This window comes from Acinonyx jubatus, chromosome E1 (assembly GCF_027475565.1).
Source record: "Acinonyx jubatus isolate Ajub_Pintada_27869175 chromosome E1, VMU_Ajub_asm_v1.0, whole genome shotgun sequence".
In the NCBI taxonomy this organism is placed as follows: domain Eukaryota; kingdom Metazoa; phylum Chordata; class Mammalia; order Carnivora; family Felidae; genus Acinonyx; species Acinonyx jubatus.
The window spans coordinates 12,839,993-12,859,865 of NC_069397.1; the positions used below are offsets into that span (position 1 = coordinate 12,839,993).

Genomic DNA, 19,873 nt, shown 5'->3' on the forward strand with positions numbered 1-19,873 from the left:
TTCTTTGGGGCGTGCTCTAGATATGAAAACCTCAAGTGAAATAATCCTCCATGACAGTCTGTTTTCTGAATGTCAGGGTCAGAACTGAGGCTCTAACAGGAGCAGATGTGTGTGCTCCAAGCAAGGGTGTCTGAGTAGCTAAGGAGACCCATTGGAGCCTTGTGCCGAAACCCCTTGAGGGCCTGGGCTGGCCTCCAGGATGAGCAGAGGCCCCCTCTGCACCCCACCGGCCACTAAATTTAGCCAGGCAAAGGAAGCCATCTGTCCATTGGTCCATCTGTCTGTCAGCAAGGCTGGCTCCTTGGAACGGGGGAGAGGGGAGAAGAAGGAGGAGGAGGTGGAGGAGGTCACGGTGATGGTATCCAAAGGGCAGATACAGATTGGAGGATGACTGCCTGAATTCCTTTGCCCCCTCCTCCTCCCCTCACCTAAGTGCCGGCTGCCCTCCTTAATATCCAGGAATCATGGGAGGAGAGGGACACAGAGATGGCTCAGGTAATGCCAGCATCCACCCCGGCTTTCATCACAAGCAATTCATGTCCTGGGACCTGCTATTCCAAGAGCCACGGGATCAGCTGGAAGGAGAATAGGCCCTTTTGTGTGGGATCAAGACCAGGCCGAGGGGATGTGATCCCCTTAGGTCTGGCTCCCAGCATCTCTGGATTTTTTTGCTTAGAAAATCCCAGGACATGGTTCTGGCCTGCCCTGCTTGACGGTGGCATTGGACACACAGTTGAGTCTGAGACTGGCGAGACTGATCTGTCTGAAAGGGGGATTGGCCCAGGGTGCTGCAAGAGGCCACGGACCTCGGTTGGGGCCTTTGCCATCCAGAGAGCAGCTCTGCTCAGGCACACCTGGGATTTCCAGCCCTTGGGTCTGGTTCCCTGACTAGAGCAATTTCCCAGCTAATTTCCCAGCCATGAAGGAGACTCTTATCAGCCCTCAGGGTGAGGCAGTTTGGACTGCAGGGGAGCGCCCCACACCCCTGGGACACCCAGCCTCCACCTCCCACCTCTAGAGGAAGTCCCAAGGACACCTGGCCTGGTTTGAGGGGCAGCCAGCAAGGCCTTCCTGCTTCAAGCTGAAGCCTCCAGTACCACCCAGGGTGAGCTTGGGCAATTCATTTCTCTTCTCTGAGCTCATTTCTTCATCTGCAAAACAAGGCATGGGGTTGGAGGAGGCCTCTGGCTCTAGGGCTCCAAAAGCGAACATGAGGCCTCTGCCCCATCCCAGTCCCCGGGGCCTTGCATTCCTGCCCTGAGCTGGGGTTGAAGACAGGGATACAGAGGGGCTCTACCCCAAGATCAATAGTGGCCTCTGGTTTTTGTTTTTGTTTTTGTTTTTGTTTTGTCCTCAGCATTATTGGGACTCACCTGGCTAGGGCCTCTACCTATGAAAGAAATCCATTATCATCCCCATTTCACAGATAAGGACACAAGCTCAGACAGGTGAGGCAAATAACCCAAGCCCTCACAGGCAGCTAGTGGCAAAGCCAAGGATATTAACCAAGGCCGTCTGCTGTTAGGCTTACCCGGATGCATCTGAGGGAGCCCAATGGCAATGTGTAACTGATGTGGCCCTTGACTCTTCTAGGCACTTGCCTCCCTCTGCTTGTTTCAGGGAGGTGGAGGCCTGGCTAGGACAGGACAGGGCAGGTGATGGGAGAGGAGAGGTAAGCTATAGAGATGCCAGCCCAATGCTAAGGTTGATTGGGCACAGGCCAGGCTTGGACTCGGACAGGTGGATGGAAGGTGGTCTACAAGGACAGAGGTGGGGGTCCTGTCACAGGCTCTGGAAGTATCAGGTAGCTGGACCAGAAATGTCCTACGTCCTCTTCTGCTCTCCTGGCCGCAAACCTCCCAGGGACTGAGCTCCCCACCTGGGGCCACAGGTAGAGTGAGAAGGATGTTTGGATATGGGGATGGATCCCCGGTTTGGGGAGGGCTTCAGCCTGAGGCCACTCCACCCAAGCCCTTGGCCCTGTTCTGTTCTGTTCTGCCAGGTTCGTTGGGGGTTGACAGCTTTATCTTTGCCTTGTGACGAGTGGCCTGTGGTTTTCCTGCCAACAGCTTCTGTTTCCGGAGGCTCAGCAGGGCCGAGGCGGAGCCAGGAGGGGCAGTGGGGCTGGGCCTGGGTGGCCCCACTAGCCCCGCCCCCATCCATCTTTGGGAATTTATTTGTCCACAGACAGGGCTGGCCCACAGTCCATTGCCTGCCAGGGGCCAAGAGCTGCTCTGACCACCCAAGGATTCTCCTTCTCAATCCAAATGCCTCCAACTAACCCCTGACTCCTGACCTCTGGCCCCAAGCTGCCTTGCCCTACCCTTCCTAAGGGACCAGGAAACCCCTAGAAGCTCCACTGTAGACGTGGGCGTTGACGCTGGTCTCACCTCAAGAGCAAAGGCTGTGCAAGGCGCTCAGTTCTCAGCCCCTAGCCTGGCCCACCATGGCGCAGCGGCTCCAGGATGAGCTGTCTGCTTTCTTCTTTGAGTATGACACTCCCCGAATGGTGCTCGTGCGCAACAAGAAGGTGGGCGTCGTCTTCCGCCTGATCCAGTTCGTGGTTCTGGTCTACGTCATCGGGTGAGTCTGGGCCCCCTAACTGCCACCCTCTTGCACCAGCTCCCAACCTGGGCCTTTTCTCCAGGCTCGGGGATGCCCCCCAGGATCCCAATGAGCCCCTCTTTCTCTCCATCGGTTGTCATCCTCCGTGACAAACTGTAGTGCTATTCAGAAAGAATGGAAGCCTGATAACTCACTGTCAAGATGGGGACACTAAGGTAGAGAAGAGAAGCCTTGCTCTGGGTCATATGGTGAACAAGAAGCAAAGCCGTTGGGTTCTAAGGAACTGACTCACTGTTAACAGTCTGTCAAGTGGTGAGTGGCGCTGGAGGCCAGGGCCCCAGCAAACCACATCCAAGTCTTACTTCTGACCACCCAGCCAAGCTGGCCACTACTAAGAGATGGAGGCCGCACCCCATTTTATAGGCCAAAGAGGAAAAGGCCCTGCTTCCACCTGCCCCGCCTAAATTAGAGGCATCCTGCAATATTTGAGACTCCCAGAGCAAAGAAACTTCCAAATTCAGAACACCTGACACCTAAACAGCGGCATGTCAGGCAGAGGTTGGAGGTCAGTTCAGGTTGCAGGGATGACTCCTCCTTTATGGGCATCTTGAGACCTGTCCCGCTGAGGCAGAAGTAAGGTGGGAGTCCCCTGCAGTCTGGCTGTCCTGGGAACCATGCAAAGGCCATCTTCTTAAGATCAGCCTTGCTGTCCCAGAAGCCAAGACAGGCCTGGCAGGGGCTTACCCATGTGTGTGCTTGTGTGAGCACGTGTGTGTGTGTGTGTGTGTGTGTGTGTGTGTGTGTGGTGTATGTATCTGTGTTGTACCTAGAGCTCTGTGTGGATGCACGTGTTCTCATGTGTCTGGGCATGTGCCTACTGGGTGTGTCCCTGGGGTTGGGTATCCACATGATGCATGTCCTGTGGCTGAAGTGGCTAGGTACCTTACGTGTTCATCCCTGCATGTGTGTGGAGGTGGGGAGATCACCATGTCCACTCACAGTGATGCTGCAAAGGGTTCTTGAAGGCCCCAGGGCCACTGAAAGGGTTTCAGCTCCTGCTGAGGGGTTGAGGGATGCCCGGCAGAATCATTTTGCTCTGTGATTCTGAGGGCCCTGCCCCTCTGCTCTCCATATCCCCATTTTTGTTGTGGGACCAAACCAGGACTGCTGACTGGAGCCCAGGGCAGGCTGACCAAGAGGCCAAACAGTGACCATATCTCTCTGGTCCCTCCAGGGCCTCTGTTATCCAAAACAGCCTTCCCTCTACTCCTATCTGGCCCCCAAGGTCTTAGAGCTGGTCAGGTGGAGTCAGAGCCAGGACCTAGGCCTCTGATACCTTCAGCCTCTGCCTCCCTGCTGCTCACAGACCAGTTTGACATCTGCAGTGTCATGTGAGCTCTTCCAGAAAGGGGCAGTGGATCCCAGCTAGAACTGAGACCTCCTGCCCCCAAGACTTAATGCTGCCTTCTCCTTTCCCACCTCACACGGGCTCTGAGAACTTTGCAGTGAGGCACTGATGCTATGATGCCAGGCACAGGACAGGCTTAAAAGTTCATCCTTAGCTGCACTCCTGATCCTCCAGGGAAAAGAGAGGTTGCCCACCCAGGCCCAGCCCATCCTTCACCCAAAGAGATGGGAGATGGTTGTCCTCACTGTGACCCCCGTGGCTCCCTATTTCTGCTTTCAGGTCAGCACTGGGATCAGCGCCAGGACCCTCTTGTGTGTTGGTCACAGCCTGTCAGAGGGAAAGGGACAGTCCTCCCCTCCCACCACCCCACCCCTAGCTGCACCATATGCCCCAAGCCACCATTCAGTCCTGAACACATACTTCCAGTAACAGGGACCTGCCTACTTCCCTCCTTCCTTTCCTCCCTCCCAAGGACAGTCTACTCAGTTTCCAAATGGATGTGGCCTCCTCAGTGTTGGTGATGCTCAGAGACGATGAGTGATTTAGTGTGGATCTCACAACTAGAAAGAGGCTGAACCAGCTCTGAATCCAGCTGCAAGTTTCCAAAGTTGGCCTTGAGATCCTGGAAAGGAAACATCCACAGAGAGGGGTACCGACTTGCCCAGGCGTATAGCAGAGAGAGGAAGGCAGGGTGTCCTATGATACCCACCCCCCCACAACCCCACCCACAAGCCCAGACGTCCGACTCCTGCTGTCTCTGGCACCCTCATCTGGCCACTGCCCACTGCTTTGCTAACCACTCAGCTGGAGATGGAAACCAGCCTGGACTTGGTCTTACTATCTCAGGTTTCAAGTTCCCAGCTGTTCCACAAAACAAGGGCGGGGAGATCCCCTCTAAAGATATTGTACACAGGCGCATTCCTGAGGAGGAATGGCCTTTCTTTACTTACCCACCCCCCCTTCCCAAGGCCGCTGTCTGTCTGGTCCTGTGGTTGCTGCAGGGTACAAAAGGGAGCATGGGAGAAGAGCCAGACTCCTGCATTCCAGAGACAAGGGCACAAACAAGATGGGGGATGGACGGACAGAGAGACAGACCTGGACAGAGGGACAGACATTGGAGCACAACCATTCCGATGCAGAGACAGGTCCTGAGACTTAGAGATGGAGAATTACTGAGATGGAGGCAGAGAGGCTGAGATGCTGAGAACCCGAACAGACTCTGAGGAGGGAAACTGAGGCTGTGTTCTCTATCAGTCACACTCTTCTGGGAAATCCATGGCAAGTGGAGTGAGCAAGTGGGCCTGAGGCCCCAGCGGGCTGAGCTAAGCTGTTACTCTTTTGGGCTCAAATTAAAATGGTTAATTTGTGGGGTGCCTGGGTGACTTAGTTGGTTAAGCATCCAACTCTTGATTTTGACTCAGGTCATGATCTTGCAGTCTGAGATCAAGCCCCGGGTTGGTCTCTGCACTGAGTGTGGAGCCTGCTTGGGATTCTCTCTCTCCCTGTCTCTCTGCCCCTCCCCTGCTGTGTTCTCTCTCTCTCTCTCTCTCTCTCTCTCTCTCTCTCTCTCTCACACACACACACACACACACACACACACACACAAAGTAAATAAATATTAAAATATTTTTAAATGGTTAATTTGCAGTTAGAACTATCTCCTGGGTGGTGATGCGCTCTCTGGAACTCAGCATATAGGCTGTGGGCTGTCATCCATGACCTATCAGGTCCATCCATACAAGGAGCATACTGGGATATGTCCCTGCCTGGAGGGCTCTGGTTTGGAGAAGAGAGAGGTGTGGCTGCAGCTCACAGGAGAGTCCCAGTGGGATTTGTGAATGCTGCTTGGTAAGAGGAGTGTGGGAAGGCTTCCTGAAAGAGGCAACACAGTGGCGGAACCGCCTTGAGCAAAAAAGCCTAGGGGCTATAGTCCAGGAAAGCCTGTTCTTGGCTTTCCTAACCCCCTGTGCACCTCCACACGGAGTGCTTGAGAATTTCACATGCTTCTAAGATTTTCAGATGAATCCTGGAACACACCAATCAGGGATTAGGATAGATACAAATTATTGCTGGGAAAAATGGATTCAGGGACATTTCTCCAGCATCTTCTCTGTGCCTATTTCTGTGTTGGGCTCCATGAGAAAAAGGTGGGGTACAGGGTAGGCAAAGGAAAAATGAGGAGTGAAGAATGAGTTGGCCAGGACTTCTTTGGTTCCTAGTGAAGAGTGGGGCTATTGAGTGGTTTATATAACTGGAAAAAAAAATCAAAGCAGGATTTGGGCCTGGCTGGATCCTCCATGATGAGAACACAGGAAGAGAAAGTTCCACAGGGAAATGGTGGGGAGTTCAGGTTGGTCCCACTTAGGTTCTCCAAAGAAGCCAGGATCTTCTCCCCTTCCCCACTCTGCCATCCTCTGGGCTTCATTCTTAGGCAGTCTCTCTGTCCTCATGGTGGTAAAATGTCCCCCAGCAACTCCAGGCTGATGTCCCACCAGCTTAGCCATCCTTGGGGCATAAGACTGTATCATTTTCCAGAGTTCCAGCAAAAGTCCCAGATCCAACTCTTACTGGCAGGGGTTAGGTCAAGGGCCTACCACAAAACCAATTGTTATGGTCAAGGAAATGAGATACTCTGGTTAGTAGAGTCTGGTTGTGTGACTACATGGTCCAGGCACTCATGCTGGAAAGCAAGGTATGGTCAAAGGTCCTGGGGCAGGAAAGGAACAGCAAAAGAGTCACTAGGATTAGGCTGTGGATAATGAGAGAACTGAAGGGAAAGGAAGTGGAGGGTGAGAACAGCCACTGATCCAGGCCTCTGAACGCCAGGCTGAGGAACATGGGGAGCCGTAGAGGGTAGTGGGGAGCCATAGAAGGATGTCTATCAGGGGAAGGTCCAGGGCAGGCAGGTGTTGGGGTGGGGGTGGAGGCCAGAAGTGGGCAGCTGTGATGAGGCAGCAGTGATAAGAGGACAGGATTACACCATGCCCAGGCAGAAGCAGTGACCAGAAAGACAGAAGTGGTCACCCTAGTGGGCCCCACACCAGGGAGGTATGTGTGGAGGGAGCACCCACTGCTTAGTTTCGGCACATCATCGCTGCAGGTGGACATGGGCCCAGATCAGCCAGAGTTTTTGACTTCTCAAGAGCAGGGGGAGATTGGAATTTATGGGCAAAAGGAACCTCTTGGTGTTTAGAAGTTGGTGACTCATTAAAACTGTTTAAAAACACAAATTGTCAGCCTGACTTACCTGCAGACTGCAGGTTGATTAACCTCTGAACACTCAGCATGGGTCCCAGCTGTGAATTCAGTCCTTCTCATGCCTGGAGTCTGGTCTTAGCCCTCCCCAAGGCTTCTGTGCCCCATAGCATGTGCCTGGGCTGGTCAACTGCTGCCTACAGTCCATGGTTACACCTTGTGTCCCACCAGCCACAACCTACCCTCCCATCCCATGCCCAAGTTCCCTTGGCATCTGCCCCAAAGAATGTGAGGATAATGGAGAACGAGGGTGTGAGGATGATACCTGGGCTTTGAGGGGGATACAGTAGGTATGGTGCCGTCCTCCAAGATGAAGGCACCAGAGGGGCAAGTTCTGTGGGGACATGAGGCATTCAGGTTGGTCCCACTGAATTTTTGTTTTGAGATAGAAGTCAAATGCCATAACATTCACCCTTTAAAAATATACAACTCCGTGGTTTTAGTATAATCACACAGTTGTACAACCACCACTATCTAGGTCCACAAAATATTCACGAGTCCAAAAAAGAAAGCCTACACTTCTTAGCAATCACCCTCCATTCTTTCTCTCTCTACAGCCTATTTTGCCTACTCTGGACATTTCATATAAATAAAATCATATAATATGTGGCCTTTCCCATCTGGCTTCTTTCACTTAACACAATATTTATTAGGTTCATCCATGTTGGTTGTAACATGTATCAGTAGTTCATTCCTTTTTCTGGCTGAATAATATTCCACTGTATGGACATACCACATTTGGTTTGTTCATTCATCAGTGTATGGTCATGTGGGTTGTTTCCGCTTTTGCCTCTTATGAATAATGTTGCTGTGAACACTTGTATACAAGTGTTCTTGTATACAAGTGTTCATACAGACATATTTTCAGTTCTGTTGGGCACATACCTAGGGGTGGAATTGCTGAGTCAATGGTAATTCCATGTTTAACTTTTTGAGGAATTGCCTGTTTTGAAAAGGGTTGAGTTTGAGTTTGAGGTGCCTGTGTGATATCTGGGGTGAGGGACCAAGAAACAGGGAAGGAATGTGTGTCACAAAGCAGTGGGCCATGTAGACATGTATGTAAGTTCCTTGAGTGCAGAATTTTGGTTTGTTTTGTTCACTTCTGTATTTTTAGTGCCTAGAACAGTGAGTAAATAACAAATAAGTAAGTATTTGTTGAATCACTAAATGAATGTGTGGAATTAGATCTCTCAGGAGAGGTGCAGAAGTAGGGATAAAAATCTGGGAACACAATGTATCTGTGACAGCTCGCACGAGGTTCTGTCTGGGCTGAGGATGGCAGCCAGGGCTATGGGGGCAGGTGGACATTTAGAGAGAAATCACTGACTCGAGACAGTGAAAATAAGAGAATTATTTATTACATGCCTACTGCATGGTCATTTCCTTAAAGAGAACTCATGGGAACATCCCCTAGTCACCTAGACTTGTTTTCTTCCTGGGGCCCAGCCCACAGTTGAGTGCATGGTAGGGCCTTGCTCATATTTGTTGAATGAACAGCATTTTTGAGGTAGGTGCCACCAACTCTGTTTTACTGAGAAAGCCAGGACTCAGAGAGGTTTTGTCCTTAGCCTGGTGAGGCTAAAGTCACACAGCTGCCAAGTGGCAGTGCCGATACCCTAATCTTGGCTTCTATTCCCTGGGGGTGGGGGGGGGGCACTTGGCCAGTCCCTCTTGGCCAGTCCACTATGTGCCGTCTTCCATGAGGGGCTGTCTGAGAAAAGACTCGGGACAGGGTATTGCTGAGGATGAGGTGGAAAGAATGAGAAAGATAATGTCTGGAAAAGGAGGGACTTCTGAAGATGTTCATGTCTTTGGCATCAGACCCCCTTGATGGTGACAGCTAGGCCAGGTCAAGGTAAGCATGGGGGTGGGGGGCTGATGCCACGGTTAATCCATTATTATCAGAACCGAGGTCATTGATGTCAGATTGACTTTACCATTTTACCCCCATGATTGACAGTCCACGGGGGCGGGCATAGCTGAGAGTGACTGTATCAGTCCCTGCACACAGCCGTGGTGTGGCTCCACTCTCCTGCCTCCTAGCAGACATGCTGATGCTGGGCTGTTCAGTGGAGAGGGGCAGAGACCTGGGCCGGGACCTCAAGCCTGGGGTCTGCCCCTGACTCGGGAAGGACACTCCCTCAGACCTCCGTTTCCCCATCTATACTGTAAGGAGTTGGTATTGGACCCAGGGAGAAATTCTATTGAGATGTTGGATGGGGGTGGCAGAGAGGGAGGCCTGTGACTCTCTTATAGGGGATCAGGACATGGAGCAGCTTCCCATCACCCCCAACAGCTCCTCTGAGCTTGGGCATGAATCCAGAATCGTCCCTGGAGGAAAGAGGTTAAGGAGGGTGGCAGTAGGTGATGTCCCCAACTCTCCCTGATGAGGCTGGAAGCACCGAGGACTCGAGGCCTTTGTCATGCCTCACCTGTTTCCATCTGGGACCTGCAGGGGGCAGCAGTGACCATGCTTAGGCTTGGGGGCACCTCCAGAGCCAGGCTGAGGGAGGGACTTAGAGAAGATGAAGAATGGACTATGGGACGGGAGAGGGACGGACGGGTGTGATGACTTCTGGGCCCTGGGGCAGGAAGACAGCCCCCAAAAAGCTAGCACTGACTCTGGGACTAAGATGCCCAGAGAATTGCTATCAGGCCTGAGCTCTGGGACGCAGGAGAGAGGCTTTGAGCTCTGCTTGGACATGTGGGCTGAGGGTAGGGTGAGGGATGAAGGGGATATAAACATACCTGCCTACAGTCAGACACAGCCACAGGTGTGCTTACAGATTTCCCCTGGAGATACATAGCTACACACTCTGACGGGCACCACACATGGACAAACACACACACACAGAGTTACCCTGAATCTCCATGCAGTCTCTCCTGAAGGAAATGGGGCATACCCAGGATCCTCAGTTGTTAAGTAACAGAAACCAAACCCAAATTGGCTTAAATAAAGAAAGGGAATTTATTAGCTAACGTAACAGAAAAGTCCAGAAGTAAATTTTTTTAACATGCCTCAGGCATGGCTAGATCCAGGAGCTCAACCATTATCAGGAGGCTGCCCTCTCCATCTCCTGGCCTGACTTCCCTCTAAGTTGGCTTCATTCTCAGGTTTACTCTCTCTGTGAGGTAGCAAAATGCCTAACCTTAGTTTTGGTCTTATAGCTACATTGTTTTGCTATCCTGCAGAAAGGATGTCTCTTTCCCAGTAATTCCCAGAAAAACCCTGGCCTCATTGCTGAAACTCCCCAGGTGGTGTGTCCATCTTTAGACCCATCACTGTTGCTAGGGCGATGGAACATTGATTGGCAAGCCTTGGTCGTGTGCCCCACCCTCCAGCCCCCAAGGTTAGGACGGAGGTAAATTTCACTGAACCTCCCAGATAGAAAGTGAAGAAGCTAAAGCAACAGGGGTTCTTCATGCTGGAAGGGAAGGCCAGAATGTCCCAAGACAGCTGGGAGGCCTCCAGCCTGAGTCACTCCCACAAAGGCCTCAAATGGAGCCAGATAACACAAGCTCTTCAGAGGGCCACTTGCCCCCCTCTGTTTGTCTTCCAGTCCCCCTTGCCAGGGGCTCCCAGCATGGCTGAGATAATCATAGCTAATGTCTCTACAGCACTTACCGCACCTGCCAGTCCCCACTCTAAGTGATCTATGTGCATTAAGTCACAACAAGTACTATTGGTACTATTATTATTATTCCCATTTTACAGATGAGGAAACTGAGGCATAGAGGGATTGAAGAGTTTATCCCAAATCACACAGCCATGGGTAGTGTAGCTGGGGTTCCAATGCAGGCTCTTGGGCACCAAATACCAGGTTCTCAGCCATCATGCTCTGCTAGGTCTCAGTGGGAGAATCTTAGGAAGGAAGAAGAACTCTGGCATAAGGATTATGGTCTCAGAAGCTTGGCCTCCAGGCTCCAGAAAATCCTGCTTCTTGGAAAAGGATCTGAGAGAGTCCTTCAGCGGTTCTCCTCCCTGGGAATTAGTATTTTCCCGGGGAAAAGCAGGGTGGAACTTCAGGTACAGGCCAGCTCAGGGAGGCAGGTGAGGCTCTCCTGCCCCCAGCCCAAGATGTTAGCTTTAGGAGCAAAGAGTGGCTCAGAGATGCTTCTGGAGACAGGAGGGCAAAGGATTTGACATGTCTAGCCGGTGCCAGCAAGGGTAGCAGCCCATGTAACCTCATGCCATCTTTGAATGGTTCCGCCCAGCTCTGGTCGTTTTAACTCCCAAAACACTCCACAGGTGGGTGTTTGTCTACGAGAAAGGCTACCAGACCTCAAGTGGCCTCATCAGCAGCGTGTCTGTGAAACTCAAGGGTCTGGCCGTGACACAGCTCCCAGGCCTGGGCCCCCAAGTCTGGGATGTAGCTGACTACGTCTTCCCAGCCCAGGTGAGCTGGCTCAGGGATACACCTTCCACCCACAGGGCCTGGTTCAGAGCAGGATTGGACTCTGTCCAATAACAGATGGGACCAGTTCAGCTCCTAGCTCCCTCTGGGCCTCAGCTTCCCTAACCAGCAAAAACAGGTTGTTATATCATCCCACTCTGCCATCATCGGTTATGGAGGCTGCTGGGTATCATGTGGATTCTGGGGGCTTGTTGGAGCCGTGCTTGGGTTCTGGGGGGTGCTGTTCTCCCAACTCAGAGCCCTGGTCTCCCCTCCCCTGCCCCTCACTTCCAGGGGGACAGCTCCTTTGTGATCATGACGAATTTCGTTGCAACCCCCCGGCAGGCTCAAGGCTACTGTGCAGAGGTGAGGACTGCTACCATCCCCTCTCCCCGCTTCCTGGACCCAGGGAAAAATAACATGGAAGAGAAGGTCCCCCTGGGGGTTGAAGATAGGATTCCCAAGGAGACTGCAGTGGTGAAATTTTAGGCATAGACTCACACGAAGTAACAATCCGAGATTTCCCTCCCAGCTGTGTGTCAAGCAAGATGCTGAGCCTCAGTGCTCACCCAATCCCCAAACCCTAACGTCCCTGTACCCTGCCAGCTGACACTGGTAATAGGGCAGCTGGACATGAGCCCAGAAGGGTCCTGGGAGGGGTCTGAGGGGTGGAGGAAGCTGTAATAAGCAAAGTTCACCCCAAGGTGCCCCAAGATTGCCCCACGACTTCCCTAGGGCCCTGGGGGTGAGAGGAGAGTTTCTTAGAACCCTACCCAAGGGGCCTAGGACCAGCAACTCTCCCTTCCCTTAGCACCCGGAAGGGGGCATATGCACAAATGACACTGGCTGCATCCCAGGGAAGGCAGAAAGGAAGGCCCAAGGTAAGCTCAGCCTCCTCCTGTCCCCCTGCACAGCCCTGAAGCTCCAAGCTTCCTCCACCAGCAGATCCTTCCTGCTCTCTCCCTTGCTGCCATCCTAGCCTTGGCCTACCCTGTCCCAGACCCAGACACATTTCTGTCCTCAGGTTTCTGCTCTCGGGTGTCCCATCACTGGGGGCTCTTGTGGATGAGGGGCCTCCTCTGTATCCCCAGCTTGGGATGAGCACCCACGGGTTCCTCCCTTGCTCCAGGTATCCGCACAGGCAAGTGTGTGGCCTTCAATGACACTGTGCAGACATGTGAGATCTTTGGCTGGTGTCCCGTGGAGGTGGACGACAACGTCCCACGGTAATGCCTTATCCATCCAGGGAGCTAGAAGCAGGTTCCCTAACCCAGACAGAGGGGCATCCGGATCCAGTTCTGGAAACGATCTGTCCTGCCTTCTTCCAACCCCACCCTTACCCCATCTGTATGGCCCAAGCCAATGATCCCCCTGGCCCCTGGTCATTCAGCATACCCATCCCCCACAAAGCCAAGGCCACAGGAAGATCCCATAGGTTATCACACCCCCACACCCGTGACAAACTCTGGTGGGCGCACGGGGGACTCCTGGGGAGGGGGCAGTGAGTGAGTGCAGTCTCCTCCAGCCCTGCCCTTCTCCAAGAAGCCGAGAACTTCACTCTCTTCATCAAGAACAGCATCAGCTTTCCACGCTTCAAGGTCAACAGGTTTGTGGGAAAAGGGGGCAGAAATGCAGGAGCCCCTCGAGGCTGTTCCAGCTGGTCTTGACTGTCTCTGTCACCTTCTACTCTTGCTGATTTCACTCTGGAGACAGAAGCCTGAGCTGGGCCCCTCGGATGGGCTGCTTTTAGTCTCCAAGGGCGGGGTTTAGTGGAATTTGTGACAGATCCCCAGAGTTTTGGGGCATGGTGGGCAACCTCCCAGCTGGCATTCTGCGGCGACTGATGCTCTCCACTCCCATTATAGGCGCAACCTGGTGGAAGAGGTGGATGCGGCCTACATGAGGACCTGCCTCTATCACAAGGCCTTGCACCCACTGTGCCCCGTCTTCAAGCTTGGCTATGTGGTACAAGAGTCAGGACAGAATTTTAGCACCCTGGCTGAAAAGGTATGGTGCCAGGCGAGTGAGGAAGGCTGGGTCCTGGGATCATCAGGTCAACGAAGGCTTTTAAGTCGCAGGTGATGCCCCCCTCCAGCCTCTCTGGTGAGGGCTGAGTATATATATGCATCTATTCCCTAATATTTGGCACTCCTGAGGGTCAGGCCTGAGTCCTCAGCCAGCCCGGCATGGACCTGACACGGAGGAGGCACGCAGAATGATTGGATGTGGGCAGATCTTATCACCTGGATGTTTGCTGAGGTCACACTGTTTTTTAAATATTAGATAAAAGCAGCTTGAATTCCATGACCCATGGCCCTGAGAAATCCTGCACCCTGCCCAGGATTCCTGGGAATTCCAGAAGCTGGAATTTGCACAGTCACCTGGGGCTCCGAGAGAAGCAGTACCTTATAAGGAGCGCAGACCTATCTGACTGGGTTCAAATCCTGTCTCTGCCCCTAACGAGCAATGTGACCTCAGACTAGTCTTTTACCTTGAGTGTGACTGAGCTTTTGCACCTACACAGTGGGTACAATAACAGTACCAGGCTCAGGGGGGTTGTCTTGAGGATCAAGTGAGCTCACGCGTGGGACAGCACTTCAGTGCTGCCTGGCATGTGGCAACCCCCGCCACCCCCCCCCCCCACCCCGTACATGTTCCCACACGATCATTATCATCCTTCTCCTGTAGGTGCCCATTTAGGGCAGGAAATCAGCTTCTTTTCTGTGATATCACACATACACACACAACACGTCTAGCACAGGGGCCAGTAAACTTTTTCTTTAAAGGGCCAGAGAGTAAGTATTTTCAGCATCACAGGCTGTATGGACCGCGTTGCAATCACTCAAGTCAGCTGCTGTAGAGCAAAAGCAGCCACGGACCATACGCAGACAGACTCGGCCCTCTGGCCTCAGCTTGCCAAACCCTGGAGGGGGTTACACTGTAGCAACACATGCCACCCGAAAGGTGAATGTTGGACCTCCCTGTCCCTAAAATCTCCCCGTCACCTGCACTTCTTACCCCTCCCCATCATCTACAGATGCCTGCGTACCTGCCTCCTGCTTAGTTGCCCAGCTCTCCTCTCACTCTGACCCCTTCCCAGCACTCCTGTTGCTCAGCCTAACCCCGCGTGTCCCTGATTCTTGCCTTGCCCAGAGGAGCTTTACTTGTTCAAGTTTTCTCTTCCTAGCCCAGGTCTTGACAGACTCACTATTCAACACGGTTGCCTTCCATGCTGTGACTTTCACTAGGAACTCAGGAGTCAGTGACAAATGAGACAGCCAGCCCCACCTTCATGGAGCATACAGTCTTAGAGGAGATGGGCTAATAATCACACGAAATAAATATATGATTTCAAAGTGGCAAATGTTCCAGGAGAAAACACAGAGGGAATAACAGGCACACATTTGAGACTGGTAGGTGTGGTTAGGGAAGACCCCTCAGAGAAGGTGACCACAAGATAAGAAAGAGCCAGCCTTTTGGAACTAAGGGAACTTTATGTGCAAAGGCCCTGAGGTAGAAAGAACTTGGTGTGTTCTAGAAACCATCGGAAAGTTGAAGTGTGATGGATGGGAGGTGGGCCCAGCGAAACTGACAGGACCTTCACCCTGAAGCAGCTTCTCGAAGTCTCTTCCCGAACAAACAAAAAATGCTCCCCCCACCCCCCGCCCCACTCAAGAGATTGCTGGGATCGGCATAAGACAGGAGTTTCTTGATCCCAAAATCCTGGATCTTAAACACCCGTGTCCCTGCAGGGCGGCGTGGTAGGCATCACCATTGACTGGAACTGTGACCTGGACTGGCAGGTACGGCACTGCAAGCCCATCTACGAGTTCCACGGACTGTATGAGGAGAAAAACCTGTCTCCAGGCTTCAATTTCAGGTGCCTGTCCCCCTGAACAGGTGCACCCAATTTCAGGTGCAGGACCCCACCGGTGCACCCTTCCTTGGGGTCCCAGAACCCCTTGAGGCCAAGCGAGTGTGCCCAGGAAGGAAGCAGAGGAAGCCGGGCAGCTCCCATTCTCCTGGGACTGGCCAAGCAGGGAGCCCGCAGGGAACAGGACGTTGGCAGCCTGAGCTCCGCCCTTTGAGGCCCGCCTGGCCAGGGCTGGCAGGGGAAATTGCCGACCTCAGGAGTTAGGGTGAAGGTTGAACACAGCATTCCTGGAATGAATGTTGGGGGGCATGGGACTGTCCTCACAAACCTCTGAGGGCTCCTGCTGAGCTCTGAGAACACCGGACCTGAAACTGTTCTCCATCACTCATTTCTGCAATCTCACCCTTTCCCCAAGGTTTGCCAGGCACTTCGTGGAAAACGGGACCAACCACCGGCACCTCTTCAAGGTGTTTGGGATTCGCTTTGACATTCTCGTGGATGGCAAGGTGAGTGTCCGGTGCGAGGGACAGCCAGAGACACAAACTCAGTTCCTGTGAGTGCTTGTTGGGTGTCCACGGTTATGGACAATGGGAAGTTGACTGGGCTTCATTCAGTATTTTTACTTCTAATAACAGATGGACCCGGATACCTGCTGAGGGCAGGTCTTTCCAGTCTGTGACCTCACCTCCTCCACTACCTCCCTGTATCCAGGGAGGCAGAGCCAAGGTCAAAACCCAGTGCTTCTAACCAGCAGCTGGGTCCCATGTAGAGCTAGAGCTGTGGGGAGCAGTCTGTGGGGCCAGCTGATGGCGGGGGTGGGGGCAGAAGGGGAGCCCCTTGCCCCAGGTCTGGCCTTAGGGTTTCTGAGAAAGGCCGCTTCTACCTGGCTCCTTCTGACTGTTAATTCTTTTCTCCCTGGGCCCTGCCACCAGGCTGGGAAGTTTGACATCATCCCCACAATGACGACCATCGGCTCTGGGATTGGCATCTTTGGAGTGGTAAGTGTTAGAATCACGGGGCCACTGTGCCAGGGGTTAGTCCCTCCTCCACATCTCGGTGGCAGCCAAGTCTCTCACCCCTACTGTGCCTATCACACTGCCTCAGACCCACAGTATGTCTGCAGAAACTGAGGCCCAGAGCTGGGGCAGGACAGAGGTGGGCTGGGGTGATCTTAATGCCCTGAGGGAACAACAGAGCATCATCACCCCCCCGCTTCAAAACCTAAGGTGTGGATAGGGCAGGACTGAGCCTGGCCCCCACAGCCAGTAGGGACTGATGTGGGCTGTGGAGGGCTCGGTCCTTGCCACCATGTTATATCCACTGTCTCGCTGCCCTCAGGCCACGGTTCTCTGTGACCTGCTGCTGCTCCACATCCTGCCCAAGAGGCACTACTACAAGCAGAAGAAGTTCAAGTATGCGGAGGACATGGGGCCGGGGACGGTAAGAGAATCCCTGAGTTGGGCCTATCTGAGGTCTTAGGCCCATATGTCTGTGTTGGGGGGGCCAGCTGCTTCCCTGGGGCTGACTTTTTATCCCCTCAATGCTTACACAGGGGGAGCATGACCCCGCGGCCACCAGCTCCACCCTGGGCCTGCAGGACAACATGAAGACATCCTGACCCTCGGCCCCTGACTCCTAACCGGACACAGCATGACACTTCAGGCGGGGGCCCTGGTGGGGTCCCAGCCAGGACACAGAGGTCTCCCCAGGAGCTCTCCAACCTCTTAGCCAGGCAGACACTAGGTTGCCTGCGGCTCAGCGTGGACACTGGGAGAGACCTGTGCAATTCTGGGCTCTGGCCCCAACTCCACAACCTCCAAGGGAGCTTCACCCAGCCTCAGCCACTCCTGGTCTAGAGCATCTGGGGCTGGGCAAGGCTCCTCTCACACTCCTGTGTCAGAGAAGTGTGCTTCTCTCTCTGGGCCCTCACGCTACCCCACTGCCTCACGTCTCTAGATCCATGCTTTCCCATATGGCAGACACTAGCCATGATGACAATTTAAATTTATATTAACTTAACTTGAATAAAATACAAAATTCAGTTCCTAAAACTAGCCACATCACAACTGCTAAATAGACACATGTGTCTAGAGGCTGCCATATTGAACCACATAGAATATTGCAGAAAGTTCCATTGGACAGCTCTGCGTAAGCCCCATTTCTTACTGGCCCCAGGTTTTCCTAGGGAGCTTATCGACAGTGCAGGCACCTGGGGCCACCTCAGACCTCCTCAACCAGAATCTGTAGGGCTGGCCACAGATCTGTAAGGATGGAAAACTCCAGACCATTTTCAGGATATAAGTTCAAGAACTGCCTCTGATTAGGTATCAGATTCAGCCTGGGCCTGCATGGCCTCACAGATGCAGGTACTGAGCAGGTGTGCGGTGTGTTTATAAGCCACGTGGTGTCTCACATACACACCCCCATACACATACTCATCCACATGCACACCCCCTTCCCATCCACACTCTGTTTTTGAACAGCTAGAGCCCTGCAAACACAACCATCTAAACGTACCTATGCCCTCGAGTACAGACACATGGTCCATGCCACAGCACCTCCATGGGGATATGCTTCTCCCCAAGTGTGTCAGGCTGAGACCGTCCCTTCTGGCCATGAATCCTTACTCAGCTACCTCGGGTTGGGGTGGAGACCTGGCCAAATCCTGGGCTTCCTACTCCTGTCCCAGCCTCAGCGCCTAAGGCCTGCCCAGTTCTGTTTGAACACAAGGTCTGGGGAAAGTGAGGGGCGGAGTACAATAAAAGGAATGAGGACAAACCTCTGCCTTCTGTACTTTTCCCCACTTTTCCCTCTCTGAAACTAGGTGTCCCCATCTGTGAAATGTGGGGGGCCGAGTTGAGAGATCTCTGAGGTCCTCTGCATCTTGGTAGACAGTGGTGAGCCAATATTTACGTCTTCAGTCCAGCAGGGGCAGTACTGGAGGGTGGCTCACCTCTGTCCATGGGCCACTGTACCCAAACATTGGAGCTCTTCCTGGTCCTCCATATGCCCCTCCCACAGCTTTGAGAGGCCTGGCACCCGGACAAGCAGATACCCTCAGAAGTGGCCTCATGACAGCAAGGATAAGAATGGGGCTGGCTGTCCCAGGAGGGAGGTCTGAGAGAATCCCAAAGAGAGGAGGAAGGTCTTGAATGGAGGCAGTGTGGAGGGATTCTCCAGGGGCTCTGCTGTGACAAGACCTGCACACTAGACTTATGGCCAGGCAGCATCTCTGGGAACCGCCCCCCCCCATCACCGTGCTCTATCTAGACCCATGCTGTCCAATAGCAATGATGGAAACATTATCTGTGCAGCCCAAAATAGTATTCGCTAACCACATGTGGCCACGGGATACTTAAAACGTGGCTAGTACAACCAAGGAACTTAATTTTTAATTGTATTCACTATTTTTTAAGTTTACTTATTTATTTTGAGAGAGTGTGCGCGTGAGCATGCAAGCAGGGGGAGGCGCAGAGAGAGAGGGAGAGAGAACATCCCAAGCAGGCTCTGCACTGTCAGCGCAAGCCAGACGTGGGCTTGATCTCACGAACCATAAGGTCATGACCTGAGACGAAATCAGGATTTGGACACTTAACCGACTGAGCAACCCAGGAGCCTCTCATTTTATTCACTTTTAATTACTTTAAATCACCACACGTGGCTAGCGGCAGTAAGAAATGATATTGGATGGCACAAGCTAGCCCCTTCCCTGTCCTTCAGGCCCTTGGCTTTCTACCCTCTTCCCCAGCCAAGAACCATCCCTCAGATTTTACAAGACAGGAATTCCTTCTTCTTCCCTCCGTTCCTTCTCCAGTCCTACCTGCTTTTGCAACTCCTGCCCTCTTCCCTCCTGAATGAGCAGAGGATTCCTCCTTTGTATCCAACCCTTCTATCTAGCCCAGAGGCCTCCCGGTAGAGGCTGCCTCTCTTTTCTGCCAATACCTGCATTTGCTCCTCCTTTCTGCCTCCTCCGGGCCCTTGTTCTTCTGCAGCTCTGCGTGCTCTCCCTTCACTGCCACTGTTCCAGAAAGACCCACATTTCTACACTTCCTTCTGCATCCCACCCTGTGCAGCTGGTCTCCAGCGGCCACCCCCACTTCTCCTAAATGCCCTTGGCAAAGTTACCAACAGCGTCCTTGCTGCCAAATCCAAGCAGACACTTCAGCCCGTATCCTGCTGGGCCTGTCAGCCTCTGACACTGTTGACCAAGCCCTCCTTTGTTAAAAGATTTCCTTCCAACAGCTCCTAGGACCCACCCTCTCCTGAATTTCCAGCCAGACCAGTACACGAAGAAAAGACAGTTTTCAATTGCAGCTTTGCCAAGGGTCACTGTATGTCCTTAGGCAAGTTGCTTAACTCTCCAAGCTCCTCTACAAG

General features: G+C 53.0%; 1 protein-coding gene across 2 annotated transcripts; it reads left to right on the forward strand.

The window, feature by feature from the left end:
* Positions 1-1,641: 1,641 nt before the first annotated feature.
* P2RX1 (purinergic receptor P2X 1) lies at positions 1,642-18,828 on the forward strand. Of its 2 annotated transcripts, XM_015085632.3 has the most exons (12): positions 1,647-2,583; positions 11,478-11,625; positions 11,917-11,988; positions 12,434-12,503; positions 12,752-12,848; positions 13,148-13,228; positions 13,488-13,629; positions 15,375-15,502; positions 15,912-16,002; positions 16,429-16,494; positions 16,835-16,936; positions 17,049-18,824. In XM_015085632.3, exons 1-12 carry the CDS (start codon positions 2,447-2,449, stop codon positions 17,112-17,114), a joined length of 1,200 nt encoding a protein of 399 aa, XP_014941118.1. In that variant the 5' UTR covers positions 1,647-2,446; the 3' UTR covers positions 17,115-18,824. The 2 variants fall into 2 exon arrangements, with proteins under 2 accessions (XP_014941120.1, XP_014941118.1); XM_015085634.3 differs by lacking the exon at positions 13,148-13,228 and having other exon boundaries at positions 1,642-2,583; positions 17,049-18,828.
* Positions 18,829-19,873: the final 1,045 nt, after the last annotated feature.

Bases quoted from the DNA above. Each gene is read 5' to 3' on its own strand.
- P2RX1 (XM_015085632.3), top strand. From the start codon at position 2,447: ATGGCGCAGCGGCTCCAGGATGAGCTGTCTGCTTTCTTCTTTGAGTAT. The intron at 12,504-12,751 runs GTAAGCTCAGCC...CCCTTGCTCCAG, and splicing joins GGCAGAAAGGAAGGCCCAAG to GTATCCGCACAGGCAAGTGT. The intron at 13,630-15,374 runs GTATGGTGCCAG...GTGTCCCTGCAG, and splicing joins TTAGCACCCTGGCTGAAAAG to GGCGGCGTGGTAGGCATCAC.